A 26,138-nucleotide genomic window follows, 5' to 3' on the forward strand; every position below is an offset into this window, starting at 1 on the left:
AGGGTGGGGTTGATTTGCTCCAAATCCATTCCCAAACAAGTTTATTTCAAGGTGCTCCTGGATGTTTTTTTCTGCTGCCTTCAGCTGCTGTGCACGGGGAGTGACACCGCAGCAGGGAAATGGTACCGCTCTGCTTTATCTGTGAAGGTAAACAGCACCCCTAAACATGATCTCTGCACCTTATCTGTGTGCCTTCATTCTGCTGATAATGTATCACAAGACTCCTGATAGGCCCACAGGCTTCTGGCTGCTAAATACGCACCCTCGTCCTTCTCTTTTTAACATAGCTATTAAGAAAGAATGCAGATAAATTAACATTTAAAATGCGTTAATTTTGTACCATGTTCTGTTGATTAAAAACAACAAAAAGAGATACGCATATGCGGGGAAATCAGCATGCCTGTTTCACATCCTGAGCAGGGCCACTTTCTCCCTGAACACTCAAAGTAGGCCAAGTCAGAATGTGTGTGTGTGTCTGCGTGCGCGCACGTGTGTGTGTGTGCGTGCGTGTGTGTGTGACAGAGACAGGGAAAGACTGCCGCTGAGGTATTATGCAAATAGTAGAATGTTAAATCGGAGAATCAAAGAGAGGATTATACCGATTGGAGTTTGGATTTAATGTTGTAAATATTATATAAAAAATGATTCTTTGTCATAAACAGCTTGTTGAGCAGCATCTCTGTCTCTGCCTGTTCCAAAACTCTTTCCATGTATTGCAACACATCGTCAATGCACAGGTGTGTTTGTTACAAGCTGCGGAAGTCTGCACCTTTTCTCAGATTCTTATGTTATGTAAAATAATGTTTATGCTGGGTGTAGGTTAATTATATAACCATGAAAAACAGTGGGTAAGTTAGAGGATTGCAAAATTAAATTATAACTTGAACTTGTTAACAAGTCGGACATTTCCTTTCTGCCTTTAGCTGCAGCAGGCTGGATTTACTCTTTCATTTAAAGTGTTCCTGTAAAAAGCAATACCATGTTGTTCCTCCTACAAATGAAAGACATTGAGTTTATCAGAAATACAACACACCCTTGATCACTTCAGTACACTAAAGCGTAAGCTAAAGCCTTAGTGGTTTATGGTGGCCATTGTTACCGGTGGAGGTACTGATTCCCCACACCAGGAAGAAGAATGACAACCAGCTACCAACAACATAAAAATAAGTTAAATATATAAAATAAAAATATAAATAAAGTGCATTCACAACAAAATAAAAAAGCCTTTTCAACAATAAATATATGCCTCCACGATAATAAGGAAATGGGTATGAAGGTGGTTTTGATAAAAATAAAAGAATCATCAAAATAAAGCCTGCAGGCATTACCGTTACACAATCTCTTGCACGAATAACACTCAAATCTGCCCTGATGCAGGTAACCTAGTGGAAAGGTGTTCTTTAATATGCTTTAATACTCCAGCTAGGCTTCATCATGCTCAAAATCAACCTCAATCAGAAAAGTTGAGAAAGCAAAGAAGTCTCAAAGGGCCTAAAGAGCTTCTGAGTTTCTGACTGAGAATATCTGCAGAAATAAGCTTTGCATTAAGTGGAGAGAAAGATCAAAAAGCCTGGATGGGCACTTCTCTACCTCTCTTTAGCCCTAAAGAAACGGTGTCTTCACACTGGGATTGGCCGAGATAGGAAATGCCCCAAGCTGCTCTCAATTCTTAATTAGGAGCCAACAGGTGAACTGAATGACCTGCAATCCACTCAGGGCACTGTGGCAGCTAAAATGATTTGTGAAAAGGGAAATGACAACAGGTACCAACGAATGAGGGACTGCTACATAGCTAATGTTAGCAAATTGTAGGCCAATTCTGTATTCCGGTGTCACTGACACTACTTAGCATGTCACACATTATCATTTCAATGGTTTTATCTCAAAAGTAAAATAAGAAGTCTGTAGAGGGAGATGAAGATGCTTTATCACATAACTGTCACTTATGGCTGCAGTGGAGAAAAAGTTACATAATAGTATGTTTATTTATATGAAGAGGCAATGTAGCTATTCTTTCGTCTAATTGTTCAAAACAGGTAAGAATGCCCAATGGCAGAATTTGTAGAAATTGAAAATGACAAGTTTCTCATGAATGAAAACAGTAAGCTCAATTTGAACATGTTAAAGTTCTTTACAGAGCTCAGATTTGGCTGTTGAACTCTATTCCCATCACCGTCTGACACAAACAAGGACATAACTCAGGCTAAGCTAATTTGAGACCGGCGAATGACCACAAACCACCAATCTCTCCGTGTAGCACAGAGGCAACCATACTGATCTGCTCTAAAAGACAGGTCCATTACTCACTGCTCCAACCATCCTAATCGGATGTTAACGCTTCACTCCAACATCTCCTGCTGATCAAGGGCAGGACTCGCATGCCGTGGTAAGAAGAACAGGACTAGGTCCCCACTTCTTCCCAGTGTCCTCTGGCTGTTCCCTTCTGGGTAATCACCTTGGCCAAGAAGCGTAGTAATTACTGAAGTTGCCTAATGCAGAGTTTCCATTATTCATTTTCATTAACTTCGGGTCTACACTTGATGACCCCATACCATTCTATGTAAATATGTATTTTTTAACTTGTATGAATAGCTTCCCCGTCTTCCTCATGCACCCAGCACAAATTTTGCACGGCTTTCTGTACGTGCATTTCCTCATTCATCACCGGATTAAGTCACTGTGACCAATAGTCACTGTGATTTCCTTTTTTCAAGCCTTATCCAGACCAGGAGTGAATAATAATTGAAAATGAATTTGCGCTGCCTGAACAAATAGCTTGATTGACAGATTTTTTTAAAATAGGGGTTTCTAAAGCTACCATATCGTAGGCCTTAGCAAAACAGTGAGATGGATCTCTGGCAAATAGAGATTAAGAATGTGTCTATGAGGATTTGAGAGGAAATGAGATGAAGATGTAATGTCGGGACACGCAAATCCAAATCCACGCTGAATAAAGATGAGGGAAGAAGTTCCAAAAACATACAGATACATAGTTTCCCATGTGGTATGTGTTAAGAGGGGGCGGAAGGAAGAAATGCTTTTGTTTTTTGAATGTTTGTCCTCACCATTCATATGCAAAGTTGTAAGAAAATGAGACATATGGGGACGGCCACAGGGAGCCATTTTCTCCAGAGGCAAGACGAAGCAGGAGTTGTTGACAGGTTGGGGAGTAGTCATCAATCATGCGACAGCTGTGAGCAGTGCTGGTGCAAGCTAGGGGCTGAAAAGGGCAGTTGTGAGAAGTCTCCTCCTCTCAGCCCCCGCCGTGCCCCTTAAAAATGTGCCACCTCAACAAGTTGACGTCCGTCAGAGGGTTCATCCTGCCTGGAGTTGCTAGGGGACTGAAAGGGCTGCAGAATGTCGGGGCTAGTGTTGCTACCAGATATCAGAACCAGTGTTAAACTCAGTCCTCAACGCAAATTCAAGTTTAATCCACAATGTCTTCATATCTACTTCCATAGCTCTGCATTTTTTCTTTTAAATGGATTCTTACTGACATGTTTAGGCGTATTCACTTTATCTGACCTCATTAATCCATCCATCCATTATCTCTATGCATTTTTATTTATTGAGTACAATGTTAGTATAATCAATAGAAATGCCAAAACTATACAAAAAAAGACCCAGATTGAAATAAACCAAAACGATTCTTTAAGAACTCTGCAGGGAGCGCTCACAACATATCAGCAATGCCTTGCTGTTATTTACTTGAATGTAACAATTGGAAATGATACTGATGAAAACATAGAGCCTCTCTGTCCCCATCATGCTCATGTAAATTCAATCTAGATTGCTGCAAATATGGATTGCATCCACTTTACCCCCCCCCCCCCCCCCCCCACACACACACACACACATATATATATATATATATATACGGACATCTAAGAGTTTATATAAAGGCATCACACTCACAGTTTGACCAATCACAATGGACCTTGACTGCTTTACAGACATACCAAGCGACTCCCCCCAGGGAGTCCCACAATGCTTCAAATCAAATGCTTCTTGGCATAAAAATTTAATTTGTGTATTTTCACTTTTTGCATATCAGTGTTTCGGAATGAGTAAAATCTCCAAAGACTTACCTATCCAGCTTAGGTGCACAACAATGATGTTTGCTGTTTTAACACCAGCCATCAGCATCTCTACAGAGGCTGAAATGGAATTTTAGCTTGCGGCACACATTTTTTGCTCGTAGCAAATCCATTATTGAATTCAGTGTGGCACTAAAGTAGTATTGAAATTGTGTTTATTAGCACAGCAGCCGGAGGCCCTTCAGCTACAAAAAATCTTCTTCGAGCTCTTCTCCTCTTCTGCATGGCTTCCCTCATTCTGCAGCCACATCATTAGAGGCTAGGTCACGGGGTCACAACACACATTTGTAGAGTGAGGATTACCTCATGGGCGATTTGAATACCACTCACCCCTGCTGCCCCTCTCCCCACAGCTCCCCAATTAGAGCAGAGCCAGCTAATAGGCTGTGGAGGGTTAAGGCAGCCCGGAGCACCTCTCAAGGCCGATAAGCGCCGGATTCTTCTCTCCTAAGCTTGGATTTACTCAGGTCTCACAACTCCGCACAGAGTGGGGATGGGCTTTGAAACATAACCTAAAACGATCTGCTACTAAACTATGCATTCTATTTCTTAATGTATGAGATGTACTGGCTACTTCTGTGTTTTCTAAACACTGTTTCACATTGTTGTTTTTGTTTATTCCACAAAATCACAGGCTTTAAAATATTTTCCATTTTAACATGCAAATGTTGTAGCTGGAAATATAAACTGTGCATACACATATTCTATATTTAAGCACAAAAACAATAATACCAACACACAAACACACTCGCCCATGCTTGGTAACAGTGGCAGCATTGGAAGGAAGCTAGCAAATGATTGAGACATTTCAGGCTGTGGGGGCTCGGGCAGGCTAATCCGTGAAATGAAACTTGACTGGGAGGAGGGGTGAGAGGAGAGAACACGACAAGATAAGACAGAGTGGGGCAGGGAGAGACAGAAAAAAATAGTAAAAAAGAAGAGGGAGAGCGACAAGCCCCTGAGCTATAAGGATGAGCAGACAGACAGACAGTGGAGGGCTTAGGCTGCAGAGCAAATCTGTGCTATAGGTGAAGTGGGGGCAGAGTTTCATATTCCTGAGTCTAGACAGAACATATATGGAGAAACAAAGTGACGTAGAGGCCGTAGAAGAAGAAAGAGAAGAGGGGTTCAGTGCGATTAAAGAACTGGATAGTTTAATGTGTCATGTCACCACGTCTGACGGGAATAGTGTATATACCTGTTGGAAGGGGTCACACTGCAGCCTTCTCCCGCTGCCTTCAACTCTCTCCAACAACTCTGGCTTTGTGGTCTTGCCGCGACAAATTGTACACTTTCACGTGGCGTATGTAGCGTTGCGCATGCAAAACATCAACCATTGGCTGTTTATTTCAGCTGGCATTCTCCTGCCCTTCCACTATCTCCGCCATCTAGTTTGCAAGGGCACATCGCTGAAGCCTTGGCTAAGACAATTGTGATTGGCTTAAAGAAATGCAAACAAGAACGTTTTTTCCTCCTGTACCAGAAATGATAATGGTCGCAGCCATGGTCGTTTCCAGCGCTGACATAGCGCTGTGGAGATAGTTCTGGCTATGTGAGACAACACAACTTGTGGAAGCTAGCCCTTTCTCCCCACCTGAAGGGAAGTTTCAGATGTTAGATAATCCGACAAGCCTTCCGTTACGAATACTAGGACCTTTAGTGGAAGAAAATAAATGCTTGCAGGGTAGTGTGCACGTAAAAAACATACAAAAGGTCATACAGATCCAGGGTCAGTCTCATCTAATTTAATCTAATAATCATGAATATGGATGTCTCCGTTAAACCCTTGGTTCTAATGTGTGGAACAGGGAAAAACAAGTGCTGTATTAATGAGCCCACATATTATGGTAGCAGTTTTTGCTCTATGCATATGCATGACCTATTTTGTTAGTTGATGTGACAAATGTAATGAGTTGAGAGGTCCCTCTCTAAGATTCCCTCAAATAATATACCCTGTGAAAACAGAACGGTTCAACTCTCCCTCAGAACAGAAGGAAGATGTTCTTAAAATATTCATAAACAAAGAATACAAGTCATATAATCTTTACTACATCAGGGGGAGTTTATTTATATCAACATCTGGGCCATAAAAACCAACAGCCTGGAATTTGAAAGATGAAAGCAGCAATTTATTATTCATTGTTTTACGAGATGAGCTAATCTCTTTGCCATTACGTGAACATTTACAGGCAAATGGTCTGTGGTCCTGTGCACTTTTGATGCCATGGAGCTAGTTGTTATTATGTGTCAAGTGAAACTGTATATGGCAGTTACAGCGCGGTGATAATCCAGGTTTAAATATTGTTCATAAATTCTGTGGGTAAGTCTTTTTTTGGAGGGACATAAATTTTAAGTGTCCTGCTGTCTACATGATATACCTCTCTAACCCAGTAAAGCCACCATTTCCAGCTGGGATAGTTGTATATTTTTGGAGAGCAGGAAGACTTAGAGAGGCACTGTGTGGCCTCTGATTCCCCATGTCACCATGTCTCAATCATTTTAATAGCAGCTGCAGATTTGATGCTGTTAACAATCGGTATGTAAACAAATCCCTTCGTTCATTCGGATAAATCAGCAGCTATGTTTGTATGCATGAGTACACTGTAAAAAAGTTCACAATGAAAATATGAGGAACGAGGCTGCATCCCGGAGCTTTATGGTTCAGTTTAATTGTTTTTGTTTTACGAGCAGCAAGTTTCACTCTCACTGCTCCGACCAATCTCATCTTGCTAGTAAAGCTTTTTTCATTTGGAAGTAAAGCAGCTTCAAGTTGGATCACGAATATGTCACGCTGCCTAGAAATACAGGTTTTGATGCGTTAGCAGCAAAATTAAGTCAGGATCAGTGCTAATGCAGAATTTGAAATCCACAATTGAAGTGTTTTGACACATGAAATACAATGACCAATAACAACAGAACAAAAAGGCTATTTTAGAATTTTAGGCCAAATTCAATACATATTGGGATGCTAATAAGCTAACGCTTGTATTTAACAACTTACTTTTATGAGTTAAGCAAACAATCAGTTGGACATTATTATCAACTTTCTTTTTGCTTTTTGTTACAAGACAAGACATTTTGAAATGTTTCTGTTTGTGATAACGAGACAATTTATGTGGGCCTGACTTTAAACTGAAAAACTCTGTAGGCTGTAAAATCTCATTATCAATTTAATTAAGAGATTTTACAGTGTAATGGATGGTGAAGGAGCGAAACAGAGGTGTGTGTGTGTGTGTGTGTGTGTGTGTGTGTGTGTGTGTGTGTGTGTGTGTGTGTGTGTGTGTGTGTGTGTGTGTGTGTGTGTGTGTGCGTGCGTGCGCGCGTGTGTGTGTGTGTGTGGGGTGATATAAAAACGATGTTGCAAGGGTCCCCCTTTAAAACTCTGGGCTCCACTCCTTGATTTCACAGGCTTCTAACACTGACCTTGGTTCCTGCCAAAGCTGACTCTTTTCAGTGAACCTGTACTTTTTTTTCTTTTCTGAATCTGAGTGTTATTAAAATTGAGCGTCCGTGTTTGGCTCTAGGGCTGGAGCTGGCATGTCCTGTAGTGTGTTTTTTCTCTCTCAGAGAACAGTGGAAGCACATATTCAGTCAGTGCACACTCTTGGCTGTCACTTTCTTTGGCTCACAGTTATTTAATTCTGGCTTCCTCTGTGTCCACCTCTGACAGGACCTCCCTCCGCGCCTCAGAACCTGGTCTACAACATCAACCAGACCACCGTTAGCCTGGAGTGGAGCCCGCCTGCTGACACAGGCGGCCGCAACGACGTCTCCTACAGGGTTATATGCCGGCGTTGCAGCTGGGAACCTGAGGAGTGTGTTCCATGTGGTCCGAATGTGGGATACTCTCCTGCACAGTCAGGATTAGTGGACACTTATGTGACCATCATGGACCTGCTCGCCCACGCCAACTACACTTTTGAAGTGGAAGCTGTCAACGGGGTGTCAGAACTGAGCCGCACGCAGAGACTGTTTGCGGCGGTTAGCATCGCTACTGGTCAAGCAGGTAAGGACTCTTGGGTCAAATTCATTGATCTTCTTTTTCTCACTCACAGAAAGAAAATTAACCAAATTTCCCAAAATGCTGAACTACTTCTTGTGAGGCTGAATCTGGAAACGTTAGTCTCACACCAGTCCATGCACACTTCCCCCTTTGCTCCAGCTCACAGTGCATTAGGAGATTGACCATTTCATTTTGAAAACCTCTCATATGCAAACTACAGTAATGATTCCCTATTAGGGTTAATAACCATATTCTGATATAATCCATAATACTTATATCCATTATGCATATTATAGATAGAATAATTTAATGTGTGTATCAGTACTACAGTGGCCAACATTATTAGCTTAGCAATGAAGCAGACTCCCAGTGGTACGTAGAGAGCCAGTGCTGTATTTGCAGCTCAGTCTTGATGGAATTCACCGTAATTAAAATGCTGTATTTTGCGGTGACAAACTCTAAAGCCTTTTTTTATTGATTATTTCTATGGATCCACTTAACAACATTCCTCTTTCATGCTTGAGCATCCATGAAACACAGTTGGCCCAAAAGAGTGTTCTGACTATGGTGATTAAAAGAAGGCTGCACAGAGAGCTTTAGCTGGATATATAACCTATCTGCCTTGTGACGGCCAATCATGTCCTACATCATCATCATATCGCTTTAGTCATTCACATTCATGTCACCATCTTATGGTGAAGTAAAGCTGCTCAGCTGCCACTTTTCTCTTCAAAACATACATCCCTAGAGGCTGTGGTTTGATACATAAAACAATGTATTACACAGTAAATATCTCCGTTTACAAGATGGATGTATCTGTGAGAGAGACAGGAAGAAAGAGGCATTTAGTTGAATGGATGTGTGTGGGCTGTAGCGTTGGGGATGATGTATTTCACAGCGCTCTGCTCGTGACAGAGACACGCGCTGGAATGTGCTGAGAGGTTGTCTGGCCAAGGACACGAGGATGGCGGAAAGTGGACAACCTGCAGGAAAAAGCCAGAAAAAAACAATTAACACATGCTCTTTTAGAGTCACTCATAATTATACGTGGCATGTTGACAACAGACAATTACTCCGTTAACCCGGTGGAATGTTTAGCCATTAGATATTGTGAAAGAGAGTGGTGTGCTTAGCCAAGATGGTCTCATGTTTATTATTTTGAGCATGTGGCACAATTTAAACTTTAATCAGGGTAATTGGCCAGCATGGGTCAAGTCGTTGTTTTTTGTTGTTGATCAATTCCATTACATTTTAAATCTTGATTTTCCCCAAGTATTTAATGGTGGACTAGTCTCACTAGTTAGACCTGATACAACACTAAATACTCTTTTTGAAAACCAGACTAATCATATTCCTTCTGAGTTAGCAGCTCCTCAAGGCAAGGCGGCCCAATCTGTCTGTTCAATGGTAGGACAGCTCTGGGACAGAATAATACCTTAAAATGAAGGCTAGAAATACAGAAGATAACATTAAAGAGAATAAAGCAGTGACTGAGATCTGAGGTGCTGGAACTACTATCCGATCTCTGCAAGTTTGGGCTGAAGTCCAAGTCAATAATCAGCAAAAGGTTGCTATTGATGGCCAAGTGACGGTCCCTCTTGTTTCCCTTCTTGAGCAGACATAAGCTTCACACTGCAGGGCTCATTGTCCTACTCACTGGACCCACGCTGTGTCCAGTGCTCTTTGGGCTGTTAGGGAATGCTTGAGCGCTTTGTAATTGGAACGTTGGAGCTTCCTAAAACAATCAGTCCTTCCTGAACGAGCATGTATGACCACTCATTAGAGAATGGCTGCATTATTAAAAATGTTATAGCAAATCATTCAGAATTGATTAACCTTTGCGTGGCAAGAAGCTGGAGCCCCATAGTACCGAAAGATCCTTAAAAGAGAGAAGCCCTTTCCTCCATCCTCCCCATCTCCATCTCCTGCATAATAATCAGCATGCACATAGGCTCATAGGGACTGGGGTGAACATGCAGTGTGTGAATGCAGATGGTGATCCATCTGATGAGGAATTCACACCTCCCCTAATTACAACAAAGGAAAAGTCTGCAGCGAGGCTGGAGCTACACAAGGTGCTGAGTGCTTATTGTTCCCAGAAACTTAATTACCTCTCAGCTCTGTCTTAAATGAGTTTAAGTAGAGGCTGCAAGTTCATAAGCCTGATTTCTCCTGCTCAGTTCTTGCAGCGGTTGAATAGAAATTCATCATGTTGAGGATTTTTGCCATCTTCGCCACCGATGTATGCTGGAAGTTAAGAGTGTGTTTCAATCAGCACTCCATTGTGAGTAGACGGCGCCACAGAGCCGCCCTCAGAGGCCCTCCGTGCCTCAGCTTTCCTCAAGCGCACTTGTAAACAAGGCCTTTTGTTCTTCCAGCACATTTGTGAGTGGGCACTGCTCATAGAATAACCATTAATATTTATTCAAGCGGATGTTCACATCTCTGTGCCAGAAAAATCACTGTAGAGAAGGGCACAGAAATAAGATATGAAATTGGTTATGGGACAGGCGACGGGACCCGCGTGTGTGCGTTTGTGTGTGTGTGTGTGTACATCTTCAGCTTGAGACCAGTGAAATGGGGTTTAGGTACGATCAGCAAGAGGTATACACAATATAATGAGTGAAAGGAAGAGCCTGTGGAAATTGATTTTAATGTTCGCTGCTTGTATTAGCCAGCAGCACAAAGCCTGTTATACTGCGATAGCAACTTTTATAATAGTTGAGCAGTGCTCTAAAGTATCCACAGGCTCCATGGGTGAGTCAGAGCAGAACACAGTGGGTGTGGCTTAGCCAATGCATTATTTAGACTATGGTGAGTTTGTCTATAAATGCCTCAGAACATTGCGGTCATCCTTTCAAAACACTTCATAAGATAAAGACATCATTTCAAAATGTAGACCTGTCTTTGTGCAGACATGGAATACATAACATTGCTTACTACATCTATCTGTTGCCTCTTTGTCATTCCGATGGAGGAGAGAAGGGCACAATGTTTGGTACATACTACACAAGGATGTGTCACAATCTGGTTTTAAAATGTATTTTCCATTGAAGCCTAAAAAAGAGCAACTTATGTTTTAGCTTGAACATGCCTCTCTCATACAAATCATGCATACACCACTACAGCAACCAACCAGCCCACCCCCGTGGTACCTTGCTTATCATGAGGTTGTGACATTTCTGTAAAAGTTACTGGGACGCGGGCGACCTGGTCTCTGACCTGGAAGAGTGGGCGACCCATGTAGGCTAAGTCCTTACAGCAGCAGTAGCTGTCATTCCAAAACATAGATGATAACACACACTTGATAAGGTAGTCATAATATTGAATTTTAAATATTTATTTCACATTTTTTACATTAGAGGAATTTCAAAATCAGCAAACAGAGTTATGTTATCTTTTGCGTTTATTTCGAGCCATTCTTTGCTACATTTGTTGTGCAACACTGTGTGAATGTAAGATGATATACATAGTCTCCCTCAAGTTCAAACCTAATTGAACATTGAAAGAGAAAGGTTATTCCCTTCAGTCCAATCTCTCGGTGCAAAACGGAGAAAAGCATCAAGGCACACAAGAATGTAAGCTAAGCATTTCACGTTGATCTGAAAAGCCTCTGTGCCCTTGCATTGCGTGAGAAGCACATATTCCTGTTCTGTTTGACTGTTTCAGTCACTGTCCTCCAGCAGCTTACTGTCTGGAGTTCAGAACGGAACATAGCGGAGTTTCTTGCATAATTATTTACCTTTACAAGAGAGCAATGATTTAGAATTAGAATAATAAATGTCCATGGGTGCAAATTGATACCCCAGCTCCTCAGTGGTAATCTATATGGCCACTTTATTGACACTTTATCATCACTAAATGGATATTGTTCAGTGCATTTGTGAAAGTAACACTTGGGGAACAATAAGGCCATTGATTTATCCCTTTTTGTGTTCTAATCTGCCACGGTGACCTTAAACAGAAGGATTGATTGATTCTGAGCAGTCCCCACTGACCAGTGCCAGCCAGTGTAATTTTCTAGTTAAGCGGATCCTCCTTTGTAGCATTTGTCCCCGGTTTTACGTTACCTGGGAGCCCATTCTTTTCAACCCCCCCACCCCACCCCACCCACGCCGCTCCACATGCTCACAGTAATTTGATGAGAGCTGGGCAAAGCAGTAAGATTCAACAGCTGCAATAAAACTGTGGTGGTCTCAGAGCAGCAGCTCGGAGCACTTAACCTGTAGCTTTTCTGTAAATGCCTTCTGATTTGTCTGTCACCCAATCCGTCAGCAATGAATAATTTTCATGGAAGGTGCACTTTAATTACTTTCCCATTTAAATGGCATTATCGTGGCCTATCTAGGTAATTAATCTCACCAAGTATCCTGTTTCAGCCTTTTATTGCTGGCAGACGAGCTCCCTAAATCCCCCCGAATCTGCTGTGCTTGAATGAGCCCTCCCTCACAGAAGCTGGCGTTGCCTCTTTCCCCTTCACTTGGTCCCTATTGCAGCCATTGGACAGTCCTTTCTCTGTGTTCAGGCAGCCTGTCAGAGCAACGGGCTGTTTCACTGCCTTGGAAAGCACACACGCAGACACATCCATGCAGGGCTGTAGTCAAGAATAGACCTCACAACTAGAATGAGGTTAGAGGGCTGATGGCTGCAGATTGCTGAGACTTTCTGTTGATATTCAGCATGAATTTTCCTTCTTGTCAATAAATTGTATGAAAACTAAGTATTGTGTGTGTATCAAAGCCTGATATAGTTTCCTATTCTGTGCTAAAGAGCTCCATTGTTGTCCAAAACATATTAAAAACACACAAATTGCACTGGTTGATATGCTCCTTCATTACCATGAACACACATACACACACACTCACACACACACACACACACACACACACTGTAGTTTATTTTGACTAAATCCCACACACACCGTCCTGCTGCTGTAAATACAGAGCACCAAGTGTTGTTTGATCCGCTGAAGCTCGTACATAGAGCCACAGGCAGGTTAAAGAAGTCAGGAAGAGAGACCAGATGACTTCAATGGGAATGTTGAAATAAGAAACATATAGAATAATGACAATCTTAATAATTGAATTAGACTTATGTCACAAGCCTTAACATAATTAATCATCTCACATTGTTATGCTGATTATTGAGGAAAAGATCAATAAACAGCATAAATAAGAACTCTAACCCTAACCCTATTTCCGATGTAGTATACATAGAACCACATTTACATTTGCCGTCTTTATTGTCTTTGCCAGATATACTCCTCTTTAGCGTAAGATAAAGCAAATACAAATAAAAACTATCAAAAACAAGAGCTGTGATATTATATTTCACTTCTAGACCTTCTTAGGGAGGGAGCAGCAGATATGTGAATGTCTGCAGCAGCCTGCAACATGCGTTTAAATAATACAGAGAATCATGAAAGAAAGGGTGCCAGCATCCAGTTGGAAAGGAAAACCAAGACATCAGCAAAAAGTGTCTTAGGATTGAAGACATGCAGTTCAGACACTCACACGTGGGGGAATATCGGTGTTTCTTTGTTCCGTTACAGCTGAATAGCAGGAGGTTCCACTGGTAACAACACATTCACTCAAATATCATTTTAAAGGAGAGAATTAGATCAATCCATGCAACACTATGTTTAATGTTACTCATGGTGTACCTCAATGGATATCATTATAATAGTAGTGTTTCTTTATTATTATACTGCCACTATAGTAACTCTTTATTCATTCTCTGTTTCTCTTTGACTCTTCGTTATCTTCTGTGGATTATTTTTGTTAATTTCCACAAAAATGGATTGTGTTTGAATGCAGTGCCACTAATTTGGTACATTTGCAGAGCGCATTATTATTTCATTCTGAAAGCTGGCAAAGTGGCAACGTTGCAACATTCTGATGTTTTGGCCTCAGTTGGGAATATATGGAACTTTAAATGGGAGCGCTGTTTCACATTACGCTTCATCCTATAGCTTGTGTTTCCCTGGAGCAGACACAGACTCGGCTTTAATTATTCAGACCTCTGCGAGGCAGCAGAAAGAGGTTGAGGCAATGTTTTTATTTGATTTGCAGTCAATCTGCTGTTTACCTTTCACATAGCAACTTAGCTTTTCCTCACCTTTCTGGAATCACTTATTTTTTCTCACAGACATCAGTTGCTCTCATTTAGTCAAAATAATCCATGCAGATAGTTTTGGTTTTAATTGGTCCGTTTTTGACGTATATATTTATACAATTTCTGTTCCACTAATACAATACAATGGAATTTTATTTTTGGCTGCTGTTGAATTTTTAAGATGTTATTTTTGTAATAGCTGTGAGCAGCGCAAACTACAGTACATTCCATCCTGTATTCTAAAGGGTGGAGGTAGAAGTGTATATATCTGTGTGAAATATCCCTTTAATGTATTTCCGCAAGCTTTGCTTTTTGACTAAGCGTCAGCTTAGATAATGCTCATATATTTAATTACCACCAAGTGACATTTCTGAAGAAGAGCTTGATGCTTGAAACGTTGACTTCTGTCCAGCCGTGTGTGTGTGTGTGTGTGTGTGTGTGTGTGTGTGTGTGTGTGTGTGTGTGTGTGTGTTTGTAAAAACAAAAAAGCATCAGCTGACCTTGATAAATGAGGAACACACACATACAGTACATGTGTGAACTGGATTGTAATTCCCATGTATAAGTAGCAGTACATGACTGGAAGGTGAGACGTCTCCACGCCACCACCACAGGGTGACAGATCAGCAGAGTATTCGCTCAGTGAAATTACAGACCTGAGGGGTAGTTGATGAGAAATGTCACTGTCGACAAAAATGGAACTCTAATATATTCCATCTCAGGTTTGTTAGACACTTATTAATGTCTCTCAGTGAGTGCCACTAATTAAGGCAGTCAGTCTGGTGCGGGAGATGAAGCGTGGGACAAATACCAGTGTGACCTAAGAGCAAAAGAGCTGCACTGAGAATATAAGCAACATATTTAGCAGCACTATGAAGCACCAAGAGTACGCAGTCTTCTCAAGCTGAGCAACAAAGTCAATATTGTAGCAGAGAAATGCATCTGATTATTCATCATCTTTCTTTTAATATTGATGATTTAATCAGCGAAAAAAAAAAAAAAAAGCTTGGAAGCAAGTTGGTGTTTTTTTCTGTTACACATTCTAAATCAGAATGATACATGCGTGTAAAAGGAAATACAAAAACAACTGGGGATGGGCTATAATTATTGATATTCCTTTTACAAATGAAAAGTTTTATAGGCAATAAAACTCATCTTGGTTTGATTTCATGGTGGCTAATGTTAGCTTTATTAGCAAACAAAACCAGAAAGTCAACATCCTTATTTTCCTCCCTGAAATGTTCTGACTGAAAGTGAACTTCAGCGTCCATATTTAAAGTTGCCCTGTGTGTTTTCAAGCGTTGACCGGTCAGTGAAGGCAGCTGGCTCTGGCTCTGGAATGCAGCAGCTCTCCATTTACTGCCCACGGGTGACTGTAAGGCCTCAGTAAACACCAAAATACTTTCTTTCCTTCTCTGTTTATCTACCCACTCGCTTGCACTCGCTCTTCGTTCTATACATTCAATCAAACACACACACACACACACACACACACACACACACACACACACACACATACCACACACACCCTGTCAGCATGCACCTGTGACTTCCAGAGCCTCTCTTTATATGGAACACATGCTCGGGAATGTCACGGCCCTGGTTGCAAATGGCTCTGGCACTTTGCAATAGAGCCATTCGAGTGTTTCATTTCCTGCCGAAGGAGTTAAAAAGACTTCCAAGGGTAATAAAAGGCAAGCAGGGCTGCATGCCGGAGGTGCCCAATAGCAGTGAATTCCCCCTACTGAACAAAACACACACAAAGACACACATAAACACACACACAAAAGCAATCCCCGGTCAATAGCTAAACTTTGATGGCTGTCTCTTGTAGGCGATGGTGTTTGGCCTGCTCGTGCAGAGGGATTGTTCGCAGCCCAGAGAGTGTTAGCATGTTAGCTGAAGAGAGAGCATTGTATCCATCACACACAGGAAAACAGAAGCAGCTGCCCAAGCCTGCATCTATCAAAGCAAAAAATGTAAATAGTGAAACTATTTACATTTAAAGCTGCACTGATCAATACATCCATAAAGCCGCAGTACACTACCCTGCCCAGCACTAACAAGCACACAGACAAAGTTAGCAGTTAGCTGGTGAAGAATGTGGAACATCTGGCTGCTAAAAAGCCATAGGCTATACATTCATCAGGAGTAACACAACTAATAAATATGTAACTTACTAATTAACTAATGATGCTCCATGTCCAGTAAGTCTGTAAATAGGCAAAGTTTGCTAACATTTTAGCCGTAACAGCTCTATAAAGTGATACTATTTCAAATATTTCGTTTTTAGCTTGTACTGTTGCTCCCAACTGTGTGAATAAACAATGTATCCAGCTTTAAGAGCTCTAGAGGCGTCTTATCTTGATTTAGAATAGCCAGCTAAGATCAGTGAGAGCTGTGGTACAGACATCTGCCCTCAGATTTTGATGCAGGTTTGTTGTGTGATTTGCTATTGAAGTTGTTAAAGATTAAGATTAATGTAATCATTTAAATTGTGTTGGCTTTTAAAGAATCATATATCACAGAGAACATGTGAGAATAAAGAATAAGGCAGAGGTAGGTTACATCCTTGATTCTGTTTGGCTACTCCTGCGCCGAGCACAGTGGCCTACATGTGATTAATCATGTGATCTCTTAAAAGCGGCTCTTAAACATGACTCCTTTAAGTGCTCTAAGTAGGAGTAAGTTGCTTGATTAATGTGTCCTGCTCTTCATATTTTGTTTGCTTTATGTACCCTGATGATATATTTGCGTGGTTACCTTTGTTTATTCATTTCTAGCACTTTGACTAAACATGACCTGGATTATGTTCCACTAGAAAGCTTCCTCTTTCAAAGTGTTTGTTTTTCCTTCCTTCCCGAGGTCTACGACATGCTTTATAGTGGCAGAGATCTGCGTTGCCTAACACAGTTGTGCATTGCGCTTGCAGGGTGTGCGGGGATTTTTTGGGGTCTGTGAGCATTACTCACTTGTGCTTTGTGAGATGAAAGAATCGAGGGAGATTGACAGCTCGGCTTTTTTCAGTCTTTCATTGTCTCATCAGCATACTGTCTCCTGCAGTGAGGAAAACTAATTATGTCTTCAACCCCCTGCTTCACCCTCCTCCCCTTTTATTCAGATCATCACACTTGGAAATCATAATGAGTTTGTGGCAGACCACTTTGGCTTTATAGAAAGGAAGAGAAAAAAAAAAATCAGAAAGTCCATTTGCTTCCACTCAAACAGGCCGCTGGCAATTACTGACAACCTTTTGACCCTGAAAAGCTGTTGCCTGAAATTCTTTTAGGGCCTGACCAAGACTTAGTTTAGGCCTGCACACCTGCTAGCATCCTCAGCTGTACTTCTACTGCTTTAAATCAGCGCTTACTGAAACCTTTTTGTTATCAAAGCAGAGGGAGCGTATGACAGCCATCTGGTCGGCTGCTTTTAATTATTTGGTATAAAACAACAGTAAAAAGATTATGGCAGCCAAAGATCGAAAAGGTTGTTGGTATTGGCTGTGGAGCAGATGGGCTTCACATCTGGGCTAGAGGAAGTTAGTGAGGGCGTGAGGGATGCTGTGACAAGGTAACACGGCCAAGAGCTTTTGCAAAGTCTCCCAGTCCCTTTGTATCAGATGATCTCCTTCACCCGTCCCTCCTCTCTGCTCGTGCTGCTGCATCCGTGGACAGCTGGGACAAAGAGTTAGTGGAAGTGTTCGTGTCTGACTGAAGCACTGCGAGTCCTGCTGGGACACAATGATTGCCCATTTAACCTTGTGATTTCAGAGATTTTTTGGCAAAATGCAAGAGAACAACACATTTAGCTGGAAATAGACTAGTTACCTTTAGAGAATTAGTTAACAGGCAAGTGATTGTGAATATACAGGACACATTATATCAGTGGATACTGTTCTCTGTAATGTTATGAGTTTTCTTCTGAGCTAGTTTCCTTAACATACCTTTGTCTACTGTTACCTTACTCAATGACTACATTTCCCAGAAAGCTTCATTACCATCTCACACAATACCATTAAATACATTGTGATCTATTGAGGCTAATGTGATGAATTTGTCATTTAAGAAAATTAGTTAGTACATAATAGGGTCCTTGATTTTTGACACCACGTTTGGTCTTGAAGTTTTACTTTAGATCCCTGAAACATTTGTATTTCCAGAGTATTTTGTTATTGGCAGAGTCTCCTTTGGCCAATTGTCTTTGAGTAATAATCAAATAAACCATAATGCCACAGCCTTAATCCAAATGAGTCTATTAGGGTTTGAGCCCCTTCTATAATTTGCATCATATAAACAAGCTGCAGGTGCTCTCTTCAACAAGGAATTTATAAATAAATCTAAAATTTAAAAAATGCACCAGTTACACCCCAAAATGTGGACATGTATACCATAATACCCCTAATTCATTAATTCATTCATTCTTGCTGTTATGCTGGGTGTGTGTTATTTTCACTGATTCTCTGCCATTTCACTTTCTGGATGTAATCTGCCACGACTGCATGTCGTGAGGTATTGAGACTAAGAGGAGCTATTCTTCTGTGTGCTGAAATGTATTATTCGAAGAAAGATTACATCTAAATGAAAGTTGGAAGAGCTTGTATCCTTAGAGACCGAGCTAATTAAATTTGTAAATTCCTCCCAAATCATCTCCCGATCACACTAGTGACTCGCTGTTGAATGCTGCCAAAAAGTATGTCACAATGTGTGAGGACCCATATACTTTGGCTGTAGACGTCTCGATGAGAGATAAAGTGAAAGGCCTGCAGGAGACCCCTGTGTTCTCAGCAGGTTTGGAGTTTTGTAAAAACATTCCTCTAGTGCTCAGGAAGTCAGATAATCACTTATTAATGTCTTAACGTTATTTGATTTAGTCTACAATACAAAATGAAATTACATCTAGCTTGCAAGACTCAGTGACTTAATGCTTTGACTCGATGTTGTTCAGCTGTATGGCTAATCTGACACTTTACAGATAACATCCTCGGCTTTCTGGCTGAAATTAAATGGCAGTTGATAACACAAGATGAATTCAGTGTGGAAGTCCAAAGTGTGCAGCATCTGACAGCCACTGGAGATGAGTGCATACTGTAAACTCAACGTCCCCCACACACTGAAATCATATGCATGGTGTGCAGCGGGAGGGGAAGACTTCTCCCCCGGACTGCCAACACGCTCATTGTTATTGTCTCACCTCGAGATAAGTGAAGGTAGCTTGCTTTAAATTGTTTGAACATGTCCGGCATTTGCATTAGAATAAGTCACCGCTCTCCAATTAACTGGTGACAAAGTGGATTGGAGATACGCTAAGTAAACATACTGGACGTCTGACACAAAGAGGCAAAAGCCACTGTCTGTCATTGTTCCCGGGGTAATTAGGATGGGATGTGGGAGAACCTCAGCACCATGAAAAGCAAACTCTTGCCACGGGCCCTCCCACTAAGTCTAAGCCTTGTCTCCCTCGCCGCCTATCACACTGAAATCACCAATTACAGTAGTGGCAAATCCTTGGACCAATACACAAAGGGTGACAATGATGTGACACCTTGCCGGTCTTAATCAGGATGTCGGGCTTCATCTCTCAATTTGTGAGCCCTCTGTCACTCGCTTTGGTACGCACCTTTAAGCTGCTTTGGACCAATTTCACATGGTGCTGTTATCCTATTTGGACTTTGTTAGGAGAGAAACCGTCTGTGTATAGTCAGCCATTAACTAGTAAGTATCATGCTTTGACATTGTTGTGTCTTATCCTTTCAAAACTCTCTTTTCAAAAAACTTTTTTCCCCACAAATTCAACTTTTGTCCAATGACAGTAAAAAAGTTGTTAGAATGACATTATTTTTGGGAAAAGTAAAGTTTTGTTGGTTAGTGAGGCTCAGGGTTTCATTGTTCTAAAAGAACAAGCAACAAGAACACTCACCCTGGTTTATTCTATATAAAGTGTGTGTATATTGTATACACAGGTCTGTGTGTGTGTATGGTAGGATTGGAAACATGATGGCGGTTTGTAAGCTCCTACCAATACAATGATGACTGTGACGCTGCTGATGACCTATGTTTTTGGCCAGTAGTCAGTTAAACATTTTCTTTAGCACTTTCCAGATTTAAATCAAGAAGTTTTTATTCATGTCATTCATAGTCTTGTTTGTCAACGTGGTCACTTTGTCACAAAGCTTCTAGACGCATGGAAGAACTTTGCAGTGCCACTTTCTGGTGTGACCAGGCTTTGACATCGGGCCTCGGCATTGAAATGATTGCCACTCTAATAACTTTTAGTTTTACTTACTTTGTTTTCTACAAAACTATTTCAAAAGCAAAAGTTCTCAAATGTTAAATGCATCCAGACAAGAACTTTGCCTAAAGGAAGTAGTCTAACTACATTGGCAATGTTATGTTTTAAATTAGGAATGACCTAGTCAAAGAATAAGTATGATCATGAATCTGACCAGGCATTCACATTTCACTACTTGACTGCAATGCTCTTTGCTGCTGTACGGACATATTTAAGTCTTTACCAAAAAAGTACTGAGGTTAGATTCACGGCCCTGATTAACACCAATATGGATTCAATTCTTTCACGGGCTTGTTACTGCCAGCTGAGGCAGATTGACACCTCCACAGAGCGCTGAGTGAAATCCTAAACCTTCTTCCATCACATCAGCAGGGGACTGCACTGACTGGCTGATATATGGCTTCTACTACAAGGCCAGGCTCAGCCTGACATGCTGACAAACCATCATACTGTATGAGTGTGTACGTGTGTGTTTGTGCACCACACTGCTGGTGGTCCTCTTCTAGTAGAGAATCTGCATCACAAACAGCCCACCCCCTGCTGCTGCTTTCTGAGCCTGAATCCACACAGCTCTGGGAGGCTGCAGCGCAGAGCAGACAGCTATATAGATATGAATGGTCCCACCAACTATTCTTGTGTTGATAATGAAGGATTAGGGCAATTCAGACAGATTTACAAAGGATAGGCTGGGGCAGCTTTTTTTAATTGTCCCTGTGACTAATGGCAGTTGCGTTAAGCCAGGCATTTTATGAGACAACATATTGTGTTCAAAGCATTGACTACTGATCATTTCCACGTGGAGGCTGATCATTCATTTGACCATAGCGTGTTATTTGCTGCCGTTTTTTATTCCTTTTTAAATTTCTTCTCTGTAAAGAACCACTACCTGTTTCTTTTTCCATCTTGAAGAAAAAAGAAATATGATTTGCCAGCTAAAGAAAAAAAAACCCCACAGTTAAGTACAGATTGAGCTTTTTCTTTGTGTCTGGCCAATCTGCAAACTTTAATCAGTCTGCTGACTTCAATGAAGTACAGTACTTCTTTCTTCCCCAGTAGGGAGAAGAAAGCTCATCTGCTCAGCTCACACTTTTATGTGACTGTTCTCTGCTTCTGTCGTATAAAGCAGCTCTCCATAAGCTCACCACAAAGCCATGAAACAGCCAAAATGAGAAAACATTATACAGCTAATAGAGCTGTTACAAAACCTACCTCTCTGGATTGCTTAATGCCACGAGGTGCCACCTTCAGCGCGCTGGGTGTATTATGTTGCTCAGCTCATAGTAGTGTTTTGAAGTCCTTCTCAATATCACCATTATTTTCTCCCCAGCTTCCCTGATGATCTCTGACATCTCATTAGAGTGGCTGTTATTCGTATTACCCGCACTAGGCAAAATGATCACGGTGGATATTGTGAAGTAAATTTCTGTAACCACGCAAAGAAGAAAAGAGTCATTATCAAGTCTAATATATAGTTGGCAGCAAAACAGAGACACTTTGCTGGATGGAGAAAGTAGAAGCTATGAGATTGTTTCCCAGGACACATTTTCAAGGCTAATTATCTCACAATAATGACATCATTGTAATGATAGTGAGCCAGGGCTCAGACGGTTGAAGAATGAAGCTTTGTTCACACCACACTCACACATATTGCCATGGATTGCACAGGTTTTTCACAGACAGCTAATCATTTCACAGAAAATAACTAAAACATTGAAAGAAGCTGCAGGTGTTATCTAAATAAACATTTCTGCTAAGAGTTATGAATTCAAACATAAGCTTTAAAGGAAAATACTCCGATACTCTATATATTTTATATCGTCCAATTCATCACTGAATATATGCTATGATGAAATCTTGTGATTTATATGTTGGATATTTCCCTCAAACTGCTGTGAGTAAGTGATTTCCTACATTTCCCAGACTTTTGACAGCCCACTGAGGGAGGGGGGGTCAAAGCTTGTCAAAACATATTTTAGATCACTGAAACAATTCTGTCTTTTACTATGTACATTTACAATAAGAGCAATAAAGAATGAATTGATTAGATTAAAACAATCATACAAAGATGAAGATAATGGAAATAATCATCAGCTACAGTTTTAATTTAGACGTGATGTGGCACTGGGGTGTGGTGAGGGCGCCGGCTGGACAGAATCAGGTAATCAGTCACATAATATAAGTGTGGTGATGACCTGGTTCTGTTCTCTAGCAGTAGGCTGGGTCCAAGGACAGACGTGGACCCACACACACAGCTGGAACAGATCGAGAGAGAGAGAGAGAGAGAGAGAGAGACGTTGCTGACGTTTTTTGGTCACCATACATCCTTCTCCTTCCGTCATTGTATCTGGGTGAGAGCAGGTTGTCTCACAAATATATATAGAGATAAGAAAGTGTCCTTATTAACCCCCCTAATCAGCACAATGTAAACTAAAACCAATATGGTCTTAAAATAGCGACATCTCCCAGCAAGCCCTCCTTTTCTCTGTCCTGGGTCCACATCGTCCACATCGTTTTGTAACTCCTGAAGTCTGGCATCTTCATCATCCTCATGTGCACACTTATTCTGTGGCAGCCCTCTTATTTATCTAGCAGGTGTTACAGCATTACTGGCCGTCTCTCCACGCAGTGAATCTGACTCTGTGCCCGACGATTACAGCCAGTCACCCTGGAAGCCAGTGTTGACTGGAGGGGGGCGTGGGGGTGCCGAGTTCAGCCGGGCAACCTGAGAGCTGGCTTTGTCTCTACAAGCAGCCGATCACTCAGCACAGTTTCGGTTGAAAACTGTTGGGATTAGAGGGCAGGCTGTGTTGTCGTGAGTCTGGGAATAATTAGCTCTTGTTAGAGTCTGATGCTTTTTAGCACCGCAAAGAACTTTTATGTGACACTTGATAATAAATCAAAATTATACATTTTATCTAAACAGATTGTTACAAGCAGGGAGTTGTAGTAAACCTATTCTGAACTTGTTTCAAAAGCATGAGATATTTGTTTTAATCACACGATATCCATAAATCCTACAAGACAGAGTCAATGCTTATGTCTGTGCTTAGCGGTCATTAATCATAATCAGTTAGCTGCTGCCATAAGTGAAAAGAACACGAAGAAGAAAAGATGTGGCTCAGGAGGTCAGTCACTGAAAGGATCGGCACGTTCTACGCAGTGATACACGTGAGCTATCGTCACTGGGATGTATTCCTCCAGGAGAAATGTGCTCGCTGTGTGTTTTTGTCGAGTGTGAGGCGACACACCCTGTTGTAAGTGTAAGCGCTGCCGTCTGGTTCTCTTCACGTCCTGTCATTTGCTTTTTTGTCTGCTCATAAAGAAGACATCAAGTAAGCACATAGCAGACAGATGAGTGATAGAAAAGCTCACTGCTGATGACAGACACAAAAAAAGCCAATCCTCAAAACTACAGTCAGCCAGTAAGTAGGCTTTTGTGCAATCTTTTTATTTTTTCCTCCCACATCCTGCCTGGCTGGAGGCCTGTCTGGAGTGTCTGGCCAGGGGGTTACTCATCACGAGAGCCGCTGCCAGCATCAGGTTGTCCCCTTGATTACAAGGCTGCTGCTGAACTGCGGCTGGGCGTTCCAGTCTTATCCCTTATCACCAGGTGCATTTACTCTGGCTATGCACCGCTTGATGTTCTGCAGATGCACTTGTTTGACTCAAACTGTGTGCATAGTCAAATGAGTCCCTTACTTCCCGGTCATCATCACCCTCTGCTTTCTGTTTTATCAGGCAGAATTATGAGGTGCGAGCTTTGAAGCAGGCATTTATTAGATCAGTGTGGGATTTGTAAAAAGAATAATATGCGTGTGTGCGTGAATGGGACCAAAGCATTAACACCTTTGAAATAGAGACATCGGAGTCACAGCTTCACTGAGATGTTCCCTTGAGATAAATAATACATTTGACCAATTGTTTTTCTGTTGATCAATTAATGGATTGATTTACTGATTGTTTCAGCTGTCCACATATTGAATCTCCATTATATTTTGACTTTACAAGGCTTGTTCATCATTCTACAGCACTATATATGTTGGTATATTTGGAAATGATTGCCAATAGAATTAAAAAATAATGGTTTATAGGTTTGAGCACAGCTTGACTGCTCAGTGTGAGTCAGCACTGAGGGTCAGCGGGGTTTAGGTGGTGAACAGGTTTCTGGTTGTTGTTGTCTTCACCTAGTTTATGTTCCCCTTTGAGATGAAGGTGATCCCCCTGGAATGAGATTTGTTTGCACTCTTTCAGATTTGTCCCACTTTCTAAGCGGTGGATTTCTTCTGTGTTTTTGCAAAATGAAATATCAAAACACCACCTGAAATAACCAAACTTGTGGAGTGTGTGGCTGTGTCACTTCATCTGGCATTGTGCTGTACAGAATTAAGGTGCTCAGCAACCTGACTACAGTGCCAGGGGAGTACATTCTGCACCTTACCAACTGTCCACCGCAGTATGAGCGGGGTCATTTTCACTGCTTGTCAGACTTGTCTCTGGCTCTGATCTGATTTAACTGCATGGTGTCTGGGAGAGCTGCAGGCCTGGCCTAAATCTGTTGGCAATCAGCGGTGTGTTGGACTAGACTGCTCTGTGCAAAATTGCAGACGTGGCTGGAGGGGCCGTGGATATGATTTCCCTGGGATGGAGCCTGTCCAAGTCTGTGATTAAAGAGCATATGAGCACTGATTAATATGATCATCTTTCCAATGACAGATGTATGTCTATAATACATGGATGTGTATGATGCCAGCCCTTAGCGATCATATGTCCCCACATTCTTTAAATTGGCTGCAGTGGGTTCAATTTGAAATTTTAATATTTCTTAAGCTTCATGCCAAAAATGAGAGTTATTCACCGATAATAAGGGAATACAAGCAACGTTAGGAGCAGCTGCCTATGTGTGAAGCCACAGATAAGTGTGACTATAGGGGTTAAAACCTCACAATAATAGCTGTGCCTCAGGATTCTGACCCGATGTGCTCCATCAGTGCATTTTGTGAATTATCTCACTTATCAATCCCTGCAGAGCTCAGAAGTCCAATCAGGGTTTCAGATTGGAGCGCGGGGCCCTCAGGCTGTGCTTTGACATTTAAGGGAAGCAAAGAGGTGGAAGGCCGTTTGGCTGCTTAGCAGCTCCTGTAAATATCCACAGTCCCCGCGCCGGGCTCTCGCCGTAATCGGCTCTGTGCCTTTTCACTCCACAGTCTTTGTTTTATTAAGATAAATGATAAAGCCACTGTGTATGCAAACACGTATCTCTGCTTAGCCTGGTCATGTATTTGAAAAGACATGCCTTGCAGCTGCTTGTAGCAGAAAGGTCAGCGAGGCAGCGGATAAGCAAAGCCAAGCGTGTACATTATAACAAATACCAGTGCTTTCATTTTTCATCTGGCCTGCGCCTGTTTGTTGCACAGTGTATTCTCTCTGACAGTGCATGTGCTGAAGCACACTTAGATAGCATCATTATAACACAGCACACCATGAAAAGGAATATTGACAAGCATGAAGTATGTTTATGATTTCATCAGACCGTCTAGTCAATGAATTGTACAGATCTCAGGACATTTAGCAATTAGGAATGTATCAGGCTGCGTATCATGCAAACAGGCAGTTCTCTGGGATTACTCTGATTAAGT

General features: G+C 41.6%; 1 protein-coding gene across 1 annotated transcript in view; it reads left to right on the top strand.

Annotated features, from left to right (window-relative positions):
- Nucleotides 1-26,138, top strand: part of epha7 (eph receptor A7) — a 72,947-nt gene that overhangs the window by 18,589 nt on the left and 28,220 nt on the right. The window contains 1 exon segment of the mRNA XM_029462666.1: nucleotides 7,768-8,103. Within this exon segment, the coding sequence (XP_029318526.1) occupies nucleotides 7,768-8,103 (336 nt within the window).

Source organism: Cottoperca gobio, chromosome 24, assembly GCF_900634415.1.
Source record: "Cottoperca gobio chromosome 24, fCotGob3.1, whole genome shotgun sequence".
Taxonomy (NCBI): Eukaryota; Metazoa; Chordata; class Actinopteri; order Perciformes; family Bovichtidae; genus Cottoperca; species Cottoperca gobio.